General features: G+C 32.8%; 1 protein-coding gene across 1 annotated transcript in view; it reads right to left on the bottom strand.

The window, feature by feature from the left end:
• Positions 1-13,466, bottom strand: part of Scn7a (sodium voltage-gated channel alpha subunit 7) — an 83,194-nt gene that overhangs the window by 35,522 nt on the left and 34,206 nt on the right. The window contains exons 7-10 of the mRNA XM_076865422.2: positions 9,800-10,006; positions 7,560-7,629; positions 4,933-5,074; positions 2,262-2,465 (exon numbers count right to left, since the gene is read on the bottom strand). Coding sequence (XP_076721537.2) covers positions 2,262-2,465; positions 4,933-5,074; positions 7,560-7,629; positions 9,800-10,006 — 623 coding nt within the window. The remainder of the gene's footprint in view (positions 1-2,261; positions 2,466-4,932; positions 5,075-7,559; positions 7,630-9,799; positions 10,007-13,466) is intronic.

The raw sequence follows: 13,466 nt of genomic DNA, 5'->3' as shown, positions 1-13,466 counted from the left end.
TTTTGTGTTGCCTAATATCATCTAAACATGACAAAGTGCTTTATGTGTATTTGTTTCATTTGGCGTTTCCAACCACTTATAAGACAGATACTGTAATCATATATATTTGATATATAAAAAAATTAGCAAGGATAGTGGACTTCACAAATATCATATATTTATTAAGTGGGCTGAAATGAATTGAAACCTATTATATAAATTCATAAATCTACATATTTATCTGATAGCAATGTGACCTGCAGCTTTCCTATAATATGGTAATATGAAGAATCTAATCCATCTCCCTATAATTTCAGCATTGGAATTGGAATCTAACTGTTCTTTAATCACATTAGTCACCTAAAGAATCCTTGGTATATTACATTTTAGATTCTTCTCTCCCTGTATTTTCTTATATATAAAATAAAATAAGTCTTAAGAAATTTTTTTTTTTTTTTAATCTCACTTCCCAGAAAACCCTGCATGACCAAAAGTTCTAAGCATCTTCCAGGAAAAGAAGTTCTTTAAAATTGGAAGATTTTAATTGAAACCAGGAAGCCTTTATATAATCCCAAGTAGCAAAGTGAGAGGAGATATTGGGAAATATTCTGTTCTTTCATAATCAGAGCTAATAGGGCATTTCATCTTGGGATAAGAGGACTATTGTTCTACTCTTGGATACATTTGTGGGTACCCACAAGTCCTTGGGATCCTGAAATGCCACTTCAGAACAAATTACATATTCAGCATACCATTCAGACACTAATCATTCAATCTGAAGGACCTGGGACTCATTTTTGGACAAAAACAACTTCTGTAATTTGTTTTTCTGTGACTTACTCATGAGTGTTAATAGCCTGCTTTTTATACGTGTTTTCTTCACAGAGTTCATAATTGCTTCTTGTTCAAGGGTACATGCGTTACAGACACAACTATCTATCGAGCCATTGGATATGATCCCACATCCTGTCATTTAGGCTCCACCTTTGGGTATGGTAATTTTCTGGAGCTTCTACCACTAATGGTGGCTTAACAAAACATTTATATCTTTGGGAGAGTTAACACTGCCTCCTTTTGGATTTAGAAGGGAACTTTGTTATTAATGAACCACACTACCAGCCCTCCACATCCAGTTTGGTGTCAGAGTATATATTGGCTCTGTCCTTTTCCCTGGGTCTTATCAGCTTAATATGGAAGAGTTTCCAGGTATGGCTCCTCTCTATGCTTTGTCCTCTGCTTTAGTCATGACCCTTTTCCCATCTCCTAGAAAAGGGAAGAGCTGTGAGAGTTCCTGAAAAATAACAAAAAGTGTTTCTGGTGGCTTTCTTCAGTTCTTTTCTCTCTCTCTCTCTCTCTCTCTCTCTCTCTCTCTCTTTCTTTCTTTACTTTCTTCCTTCCTTTCTATCTTTCTTTTCTTTTCTTTTTATTTTTTTAGTTATTGGTAGACCTTTATTTTATTTATTCATTTATACGTGGTGCTGAGAATCAAACCCAGTGCCTCACACATGCCAGGCAAGTGCATTACTACTGAGCCCCAGCCCCGGCCCCCTCAGTCCTTTTCTTTTTAGCACCCTTTTAGCACTATTAAGATTTTGAAAATTGATTTCCCACAGCTTCATTAATGTTACTCCATCGGGACTTTCAAATTCACAGACTGAAATTTTTTGCTATGAGGCTAGTAACCTGGAAAAATATTCAAATGCAACATTAATTAAAAATTAGGGCAAAATATTTTTAGTTTTTACTACTGAATGATTAATTATTCCGTGGGTGAATTAATTCCCTATGAGGCACAGTTTATTTCCTCTTGAAGGAATTAGAAAGTCAAGAATTTTCTCTGTGATTTTGGTACTGTGTTCTTACCCATTCTTTTAGTGTTTCATACTTTCTAAGTTATGATAGACTATCAGTTTTAAGTTGGACATAGGCATTTTCCAAAGTAAATTCTGATGTGCTCTGTGAACCAAGTTTAAATCAGTAAAGTGTAGCTGTATTGGGAGAATTACAGTTCTAAAGACATATAATCTCCAGAGTTTATCATCAGCAGCAATGTAAATTTTGAAACAGAAAGTATACAAATTAAATATTAAAGCATCTTGGTCATTCTGACTATAATGTACCAAGAAAAGAAATTCATATTTCAATTTCTGTTATGAAAACCATTTTGATTTTTTGATCACATTCACACAGAGATAAGGGCATCTATCAGAAAGCAATATATTCCAAGACCTTGAGAAGATACCTCCAGAACTGTGATTCTCAGAAGCATAAAAAAGTTATACCTCAGCTTCTTGGCTTCCTTCCTGAAGTTTGCTTATAGGCTGTTGAAATGTTGGTTCCTCCTTAGATTTTTCATCAGTTGCATGCTTTCCTTCTTCATAGGCCTTGGCAAGTATACCCAGGAACAAACTTGCCAAATAAAAGGCAAACCAAAAGCTGACCACAACAAAAAATATCATGTAGATCTTCCCAGACGCATAAAGAATCTAAGAAGAAGTAGAATGCAGGAAAAAAGGAGGACATGTTACTCATCTTTCTGTATTCTCCTATTTTTAAATGAACAATGAAATTGTAATATGAAAATAATTTAGTAATAAGTACAGTATAATCACAAGACAGCTTAAGTACTGGCTCTACCTGAAGAAAGGAAAAAATTTTCAAATATATATATATGACATAAAATATATACTTCAAAACAAAAGGATGAATTAACTAATTTAATTAATTTAGGGAGAACAGAAATGAACAAAATAGGGGAAACTATTACAGAATAGAGTTCTGTTTAACAGTGTAGCTAACATTTATTGTGTACCTATCATATGAGTTTGTAGCAAGAGACTGACGGCAGATAATAAGAAAATCAAATTTAGGCACAGGGCACAACATTCATGGAAACAAGGAATTATGAGAAATATAATTATGAGAAATAAATATATAAAAAGTATATATGTACATATATATACTCAAACAGAGTAGATAGTACATACTGATATATTGCCAAAAGATAAATCTGGACGAGTATGTAGAAACTAGATCTGAAGGGGCACTATGTGTCATGCACAGGGACTTTGAACTTCATTCCATGGACATTTAGAAACCACTAAAGGAATCTTAGAAGGAGGATAACATGCCAATTTTATTTTAGAAATAAAAAGTTCCTGGTATTATGGAATCATCAATACTTGTTAAAATGTTAGGAGATAACAATAAAAATACTAAATTAGCAAAATTTGAAAAACAGTTTATATAAAGAAAAGATATCATTTGTAATATTTTCATGTATTTCTTTTGTCACAAATGCAGTTATATTACATGTATGTTTAGTCTATTTGATTTCCATTTGATAATATATTTTGAACCTTTATGCCTAAAATACATTATTATATCATTATTAATGACACATATATACGTACAAATACTTCCCATAATTTATCTTGTCAATCAAAATAGGCATAGCATGTGTGTAAGTTTTGTTGATGTTTGCAGTACTAGGGATTGAACCCAGGTGTGTTTTACCGATAAGCTACATCCCCGGCCCTATTTATTTATTTTCTTATTTTTTGATACTGGCAATCAAACCCAAAGAGACAAGATCTCACTATGATGCTTGAGACTGGCCTTGAACTTGTGATCCTCCTGCCTTAGCCTTCTGAGTTGCTGGGATTCCAAGCACCTGCCACCATGTGTTGCAGTCCTTATTTTTAATTTTGAGACAGGGTCTTTTTTATTTTGAGGCAAGCCCTCAACTTGTCATACTCCTACCTTAGTCTCCTGAGTAGCTGGGATTGAAGATGTATACCACAACACCTGGCATATGTGTATGTTTGAAAAAATAATGGTCTCTATGACCAATAAATACCTTCAGAATTTAGAGTAATTTGTATTAATTTACTATATTTTGCTTATTAACTATGTTGCTTTGAAAATAATTTTCATTTTCTAATGTGATGGTACTTCTCATTAAAGAAAAAACGATCCTCCATTTTAATGAATATTATACATTTCTGAGAATCTGTGTCACATATATAATTAGTTCTGAAGATGAATTATTAGAATTTGGAGTTTAAATCTCATAGGAGCAAGCCTTCTGTTATTGTAACTGGAGCAAGAATTAGTATCAAAGTGGAATGAGAAGAAATGGAAGAATAAAAAGAAACAGTACACTGTTTGAATTCAAAATATTTGTTTAATACATGATAATTTCATAGGCTTAAAATATTTTGACTAGAGAATTACCTAGAAATGCTCTTAATTAATATCAAAGGGGTAAATATCACAGGCTTTGGAGCAGGAGAGTGAGCTCTAGCAGGGACATCTGTTGTGGGAAGATTGCCTAGTCTGTCTGAACCTCAGTGTCTCATAAAAAGCAGAGGTGCTACTCAACTTAAGATGAGATCACTTCGCAATAAACTCATCACACTTTGAAAGCATCACAAGTCCTAAATGTGACACTTCGTACAGCCACCTACTGAACTGCATAGCCTAACACAACCATACAGTATTGGTTGTTTCCCCCTTGATGGCATGGCCCTCTGGGGAGCTGTATCTAGCTACTGCTGCCCAGCATGAAGTATTCAAACCACATATCACAATCTGGGGAAAAGATCAAAATTCAAAATTTGAAGTGTAGTTTCTACTGAATTTGTAACATGTCAACACCATTGAAAGAATTTTAAATGAAACCATCTTAGTTTGGAACAATGCGTACTGATTTCTTAGAATTGTTTTAAAGATTAAATAAGATATCACATACAAAAGCAGACCTGGCATGACAGCCAGTTTAGAATCTGACATTCACTAATTCTGGTTCTCTTTTCTTCTATCTTTAAATTCTGTACATCAAAATTTAATGAGGGTTTTTTTTTTTTTTTTTTTTTTTTACATTTGATCATTATTTTAGAAAAGAGATCTTGGCCAAGTTTTAAAGGTAATGAATATGTTCTCTGTTCTTACCTGGTGATAAAGTGCTTCAGGATAATCCTGAGTCATTAACCGAAATAGGGCAAGTAAAGCCCACCCAAAGTTGTCAAAATTTGTGTAGCCAAGATCAGGATTTATGCCAGCTTTTACACACACATATCCTTCAGGACACTGACTAAAGGAGATGAAGAAAAGAAAAACTGGTTACTCTTAGGTGACATTCAAATTATGGCCAAATCATAAATATAGAACATTTGTTCATGAAAGGTAATGGGCTCCCCTTTCCACAAGAATTAGTCTTCTCTCCAAAAATGTATAGCCAAAACAATGAATGATTTTAAGTTGATACACATGAACACTGTTAATAAAGCTAAAATAAAAAGGGGTTCCAAAAAATGGATTTTTCAGACTGTATTTTTTGCATCAATTTATTTATTATAAACAACAAATAAAAATTGTATTCATTTACAGGTACAACATGATGTTTAGAAATCTGTATACATTGTGAAATGGCTAAATCAAGCCAATTAACATATGTATTACCCACATACTTATTATTTTTTATGGTGAGAATACTTAAAAATCAAATGCCTTGGCAATTTTCAAGAATATAACAATATAGTGTTAACTCTATCTTTGCTATCCAAAATTAAGTGGGAAATATCCAAAAGTCAAAATGAAAGTTCAGCTGTTAGAAAATGATACTGATAAAATAAATATGCCAAGATGGAGAGTTTAATTTTCAAATGCTCTCTCCTCAAACTCTTAGATCCTACTATTTAAGGGTGAGAAAACATTTATCACATCAATAATTGATAAGCAGAACTTGCACTTGGGGAGAATAATCAGATTAAATATTAATTTTCTTTCCTTTTAGGGACTCCTCAAACTTTTATGTTGTGGTAGATTATTACAGTAGTGACCCAATAAGTCCTACTTCTCTCTAGCCAAGCTCTTGAATAGTTCTCTCCCATAATATTTTGAATTTAGTCATTTCATATGTTTTCATATTCATTAATGGAACAAAGCAGTGTTGTTTTAAAAGCACTTGTGCTTTTTTAAAAAGTTATAGATGAACACAATATCTTTATTTATTTTTTTTGTTTATTTTTATGTGGCACTGAGGATCAAATCCAGTGCCTCACATATGTGAGGTAAGCACTCTGCAAATGGGCCACAACTTTGAGGCTTTCTAAATTGTAGACCCACAGAATATGAGCAAATCAGTTTTTTATTGCTACATTTAGTCACTAACTCATGAGGTAGTTTATCCACGAAGTCAAGTAAGATCAGTATAAGTGAAACAACCCATGACATTGTCTTCTTGTCTTGAAATATATCATTGTGTTCTATATATTAATCCCCAGGTACCTTCAAAATGCATTTCAGGTATTATTTGAGTTAGGGATGTACATAAGAAGAGCTAGTTGAAGTAGGATGTACAGATACAAGATGGTTTCTTGGGCTCAATTTGAGAATAATATGGAAGCCCAGCAGTACTGGATGCAATAATTTGTGCTGAGTAGGTGATAAAATGTCTAAATCACCCGAAATTAACTAAGCTATAACACTTATGCTACTTCCCAGAAATTATGCCTTTTGTGGATATGGGCCCCAGATCGTAAGAAAGAGTTGAGCCTGTGGATAGACATCAAGTCATTCCAACTATGCAAAGTAACACAGGGAGATCACACAAGTTCAACAATGCTGAGAAGTGTCCTGTTTCTACTTTTTTATTTGCTCCATCTGAAATTATAGGAATATAAGACATGAAAACTTTGTTATCTCACTAGTCAATTATTTATAAATATTGTTTCAATAATAACAATTTTATTAAGGTAAGTTCTTTTTTTAATATTTATTTTTTAGCTGTAGTTGGACACAGCACCTTTATTTCATTTATTTATTTTTATGTGGTGCTGAGGATTGAACCCAGGGTCTTGCATGTGTGAGGCGAGCGCTCTACTGCTGAGCCACTAACCCTAAAAGTCATATAAGACATAAAAAGTGAAATGACAGCACATCTTTAATATGTCTGTTCTTTAAAAACTTCCAGCCAAAGAACAGATTTATATTGTCTTTCTTGGTATTTTTTATCTCATTAAGGTAAGAGCACACTGGAAACAGAAGATCAGACCCTAGTTGAAGTTCTAGCTCTTCAGTCTGTTAGCTTTTTGACCTTGAATGCAGCCTTTCTGTAAAACTGAATTATTACTACCATATGTATACTTTTGATATGATCAAAATCTGTATGCTAAAATTCTAACCCCCCAAGTGGTTGCATTAAGGGGTGGAGTTTATAGTAAATGTTCAGGTCAGAGCAAAGCCTCATAAAAATGATTAATGTCTTACAGTAAAAAGATATATCTATAAGCCAATAAGTGGGCCCTTGCCAGATAACAAATTTGCTGGTGCTTTGATCAGAACTTTTTAGCCTCCTGGACTGTAAGAAGTAAATTTCCGTTGATTTTAAGCTGCATAGTCTGCAGTATTTCGTTATATACCTCCCAAAGGAAGTAAGAGAACTTCTTAGTTTGACTTTGATAATAAAATGAGATAATGTAATTAACTGGTAAGCAGTGATAAAAGAAATGATCACTCAGTAAGTACTATTGATGGATATTCCTGACTCGATAGAAGAAAACATTAGCACCACTCACCCAGCATCTGTTGTGTTGCCGCAAAGGAGAGCATATCGTTCTCCTTCCAAGTAGTAAAAGTTTTCTGTTTCTGTAAGATAAGAAAGACATCATGTTCTATATCTGATCTTGAGTTAGTAGCTACTTGGACCTCCATAGAAGATGAGCACCACTTTACAGCTGAAAAGGAAGCAGCAAGTATCCTGATGTTTTTTACCTACCATCTGATGCACATGTCAAAAGGCATTTGAGGATGTGAAGTTTCACTGCCCTGGTAGTGAAAAGCTCGGTACAAAAAGGGGAAAATTCCTTTCAAAATTAGAGTTCAGGAAAAAACAATAAAATTGCCAGGTCTGACCAGAGTTCTGAAGGAAGAAAAATTTCCAAGATTATATTGTTTGAAAACTGAAGACCTTTCCCCCCAAGGTTTATTCCAGATGAGCTATGTGAGCAAGAAGTCCAGATTCCACCGTCCCTGGGTTTAATTTATGAGTTCTTCCTACCTTGAAGTTGATTCTACTACATTGGTCATACAGTGCCATCTACCAGTCATAATATCTCATAATTTCAACCACAATCCTTGCTAATATAAATCATGGTCCACAAAATGTATCCAGATATCTTAACATCTTCTGTTAATCAAAATGTATCAAATGTAAATTGTGTATTTGTAGATAGTAGATACCATGTTGCATGGTGTGAACATGCTTATTTAGGAGTTTTGGCTTTTAGTTTCTAGATTGAAATTACATGGACCAAGCCCATGGGATGAATGGATGGAAGGGTGGACAGACGTGTGTGTGTGTGTGTGTGTGTGTGTGTGTGTGTGTGTGTAAATTACCCTAATACAACTAATATGACTTTAATTTGTCACCTAAAATAATTTTAGAATAATTTTGAAGTTATGAATAGCTAAGTAACATTGATTAGGTTTTTTGGCTGGCAGTCAAAAAAGCAAATGAAATTTGACATTAGTAGCACTGAATGGTATAAAGTATTCTACATGTAAGAACTATGATATGGCTTATGAACTATGAACCCAGTGGCTTATGAGTGTTAGGGGAGAGCTCTACCACTGAGACACAACCCCAACCCCATAATAGTATTTTTTAACAAAGATAAAAAGAATCTGGGATCTGTTTTCTTAGCAGTGACCAGACAAGTAGCAAAATTGTTTATTTTCAGGTAATTAGCATATTTTTATTACAACATCAAAGAATGCAATGGGAATTTCAATTAAAATCTAAGATTTAAGCTTCATCTCTCCTTGTCTTCAATACTAGATTTAGGATGATGACATAGATATAAATATTCAAACAATTTCACAAACTCATATTCTAATAATTTTGTGTTACTTGCATCATAATCATATGAAAGTTGTTATGATTTGCTTTAGAACTTACTAAATTCAAAATATAAGTAAATTAATATAGCACAGGTACATGACATTTGTTAATATATTATTCATAATGGTTGAAAACTAGGTTTTTATTATCATAAACAATGTTATGAAGAACTTGATAATTTTAATATGAGAGAAAAATGCAGTAAAGAAGCATGACCTGGTGAAAATGGAACAGATTTTAAAGGCAGCTTGAGCTTGGACACAATCCTAGTTTTACTACCTTGTAGTTACAGTGCCCTAGAACATGGGCTTAATTTCTCTGCATTCTTATTTCATCTTTTTTTTTTTTTTTGCAACAGGGCAGTGGATATTGTATTATCTCAAAAATTATGATGAATATATGAGACTGGACATATGAATTACTTATGCATTGGAGCTAATCAATGTTGTCCTGCATTACTATTTTATGACTAAAAAATTTCCATTACTTAACAAAGTAGAACCAAAAGTATTTAATTTAAATGCGCAATAGTAATTGAAATCCAACATTGTAAGAATTCACAACATAGGAAAACTTTTTAATTTTAAGTCATCTCAAAATTTTTAATGATCAAATTTATATTTTAAAATATTATTGAAAAATGTAAATATTATGAGGCTCATACTTTAATCTGTTTCTGATAAAATTGAAAATTAGACTTATATTATTTTAAATAATAATATTTGAAAATTTAGGTTCCCCTGATTTAACTCACTGAAGATTGAAACTTTGCTATCTTGATAAAATCAAAAACAAAAGCAAAGCAGACTCAAATTAATCTTTCACATAGCTACAGCATTTAAATAATTTGCCCTGAAGGTGAGAGTTCAAACTATTCTGTTTTCATTTATGATGTAGATGGCAGGTGATTCTTACCTCGAATGTAATGTGGGTTTCCAGTTCGGTTATGCAGGGTCTCATTTTCATTTTCTTGGGGCCATCGCAGGCATTTATGCTTTAGGTTGCCCATGAAGAGTCCCATTCCAATTAGAGAAAATACACTCAGAAAAAACAGAGTTAAGATAATGGCACCAAAAAGTTTCTTCAAGCACTGGATCAGGGTCTCTACAAGGGACTTCAGTCCTGGAAATAGAAAGGTGTGTTTGGGTAAAAACAGAAATCTCTTTTTTATATATATTTTTTATTGATTAAAAAATAAATGACAGCAGAATGCATTACAATTCTTATTACACATATACAGCACAATTTTTCATATCTCTGCTTGTATATAAAATATACTGACTCCATTTCGTGTCTTCACAGATGTACTTTGGATAATGATGTGACAAATTTCTCCCAAATCAATTGAAATCTAATTAACTAATCTAGCAAAGTGAGTAAACATTAAAATTTGAAGTTTCTGTATTATTGCTAGTTTATAACACCTGATGAGATAATTCAGACACAATATTTAAGACTAGATTTTTTTGTTTGTTTCTCTTGACTAGACAACAAAACGGCTTTCTCTCCTTTGCTGCTTGTCATGCCAACTGTGATGATGAGTGAAAAGCAAAGATGTAAAGTTATAAATCAAAATGCACTGAAGATATTAAAACAAGAAATAGTTTGAAATAGCATCATTCTGCACTATTTTTTTTAGTTTTAAAAGAATTCAATTTTGGAGCTAATGAAATAAAACTCGTGACAATAATTTCCATGATTAGAAATGAGAGTTAGTAATGAGGTTAAATCTGTATAAGAAGTTTCCTAAGTGAGAAGTCAAACTTAAAGCTGGATTTATTTAAGGACATATATTTATTTTTTTAATTATTAAGTAACACACTAAATTCTGAAAACATAGAAAACAAGAAGAGAAAAGCAAAAAATAATGTAATTAGTCCTCTTAAAGGAAACTGCTATTAACATTTTGGTGTGTAACTTTATTCCTCCCTTCCTTCTCCTTGCCTTTCTTCCTTTTTTCTTTCCTCAGCTGCTTTACCACCTGCTTCCACTGCTCTCTTCTTGTCTGTCTATATGAGAACACTTACAGATGCTCAGCTCAACAATGCATGAGAGAATATAGTACTCTGTGATAATTAGCAAGTTATCAACATTTCTACCCCTTAAATTTATTATCTTTAAAATGAGAACACTATTTCATTTATTGTGAGAACTGAAAATCTTTTTCTTTTTGCTTTTTCTTTCTTTCTTTCTTTTTTTTTTTTTTTTTTTTTTTTTGAGACAGTCTCTTGCTATGTTGCCCAGGCTGGTCTTGAACTCCTGGACCTTAGTGATTCCCCTGCTTCAGCCTTCCAAGTAGCTGGGACTAGAGACGTGTGCCACTACACTTGACAACTGTTTGGTTTTTATATATCTGTATTTCCCTTTCGATTTACTGTGATTCCTGTTTTGAATAAGGGCTAATTTATTTCTCTAGTATTTTAGATAAAATATATCTGTTTTAGAAATTCTGTCAAATTTCAGTTGTAGTTTGGGGCCAACATGTGAATCTCTACATAGAAAAAAATAATTCAGAGCTGGGAGGATTGTAATACAGTGGTGAAGTGCTTGCCTGGGAAACCTCAGGTTCTGGGTTCTACCTTTAGCACTGGGGGAAAAAAAAAATGGTATCTGCTCCAATTCTTCTACACAAGAAAAGAAAATGACCGATTTTCCCCATTTCTCTATTCCCATCTCTGAATTTTTTTTTAAAATATAATTAGACCTAATTATTACATTATTATATATTTTCTTTATACATAGCTTTATATGTAATCTGTCATGATGTATTGGACAGGCAACATTAGAATCTTTATAAGAGTTTAAGAGGAAAGTTAAATTCATGCAAATAGGGTATTGAGAAGGCATGGCAGGAACTTAAAGGAGAAGCAGCTTAAAGGGGAAGCAGCTCTTTAACTACAACAGGGTGTTTCCCATTCACAAATGTGGGTGGATCCATGCTGAATATTCATCTGAGTTAATTTAGATTTCAATGAAAATTGTCAAGTTTTTTTAAATGCTGGTATCTATTTGAAAGTTTTCTAAAACACAAATTGTCATTAACACTGTGATTAAATTTAGAATATCTTATTCATTTTCATATATTTCCAGCAGTTATTCAGAACGCTTGTAAAAATTCAGAACACTTGCATGAATGTGAATATTTTTCTATTGACTTCACATGTAATAACAGACAGGTAGAGAATCTGGGTATCACCACCTTCTAGCCACAGTCTGCCCACTCTGAAACTGTAATCTGTTTCTCTACTTAATTGTTTGTAGGAGTCTTACAATACAATTATTCTTCAATGCTTTATTAAATTTCATAGTATAAGTGTATCCTCTATTTTTGTCTAGTATCAGATGAACTATTTCTATGTTTAATATTTTCCTCCAGTTAAAAAATTAAAAATCTATTGTTCTCATATGTTTTTAAACAATTTTCTTTTTTTATTTATTTTTTTATTGGTTGTTCAAAACATTATAAAGCTCTTGACATATCATATTTCATACATTAGATTCAAGATGGTTATGAACTCCCAATTTTACCCCAAATACAGATTGCAGAATCACATAGGTTACACATCCACATTTTTACATAATGCCCTATTAGTGATTGTTGTATTCTGCTTACAATTTTCTTTTTATATTTATCCCTGGCCTCTTTTCAAGGATCACCAATTATCCATAAATAATAATCTACCTCATTTTCAGCTAATACACAACTTCTCTAGTGTTTCTTCACCTGGTGGTTTTGTTGATGCACTGGTAATGCTACATTTTACTCTCATCACTGAGTATTCACCAAAAGCATTACATTTTTATCATTTTTTTGTTTTTCAAGCTATTTGCATTTGTGTGTTTTACTATCTTATTTTTATCTTCTGCTTGAAAAAGTCCAGGTTTTCTTCTATTATGAATACAAAATGGATAATTTCTTTTGTTCCTACCCTCATGAACATTAAAATACTTCTTTCTATATATTGCAAAATATTTTTATGCAGTCCATATTGCAGGTATATGCCTTGTGTATTCTTCTTTAAAAAAATACAGCAAGAGCTCCCTACCAACCTGTGTGCCCAACTCAGGTGTCTGTGTTCTTGTTTTACCTTAAAATCAACTGATTTTTTTTTATAATCCTTAACTCTGACATATAGATGATGACAAAAGTGATGTGATTTTATGTTCTGGTCATTTCTAGGGAACAGAAGGAGAGCCTGAGCTGTGGGTATTCCTACATGGGTGACTCATTCATAGACCATTTTTGCTAAGCAACTTTATTGAGATGTAAGGCAGAAAACCTAGAATTCATCTGTTTCATGTGTACAATTCAGTGTTTTAGAATATTCAAAGGTTACAAATATGCTATGATCTCCATACTGTCTTTCTGTTTTTGCTCATCCTGGACTCCAAAGTATTTATTCATTCAGAACAACAAATAAGAAGATGTTGGTGCACTTAACTTGCCAGGACATGGTCAGAATGGAAGCCGTAAATTAGTCCTCTGTAGCTCCCATCAATATGATCATTTTACAAGGAGTTCCAACCTCCCTGTACTTTGCAGCACATGAATTGTATCCTATCCAAGCACTTACAGCAAAGA

This window comes from Callospermophilus lateralis, chromosome 9, assembly GCF_048772815.1.
Source record: "Callospermophilus lateralis isolate mCalLat2 chromosome 9, mCalLat2.hap1, whole genome shotgun sequence".
NCBI classification, from domain to species: Eukaryota; Metazoa; Chordata; class Mammalia; order Rodentia; family Sciuridae; genus Callospermophilus; species Callospermophilus lateralis.
The sequence above is the reverse complement of the archived record's forward strand: the minus strand, read 5'-3'. Positions and strand labels throughout refer to the sequence as shown.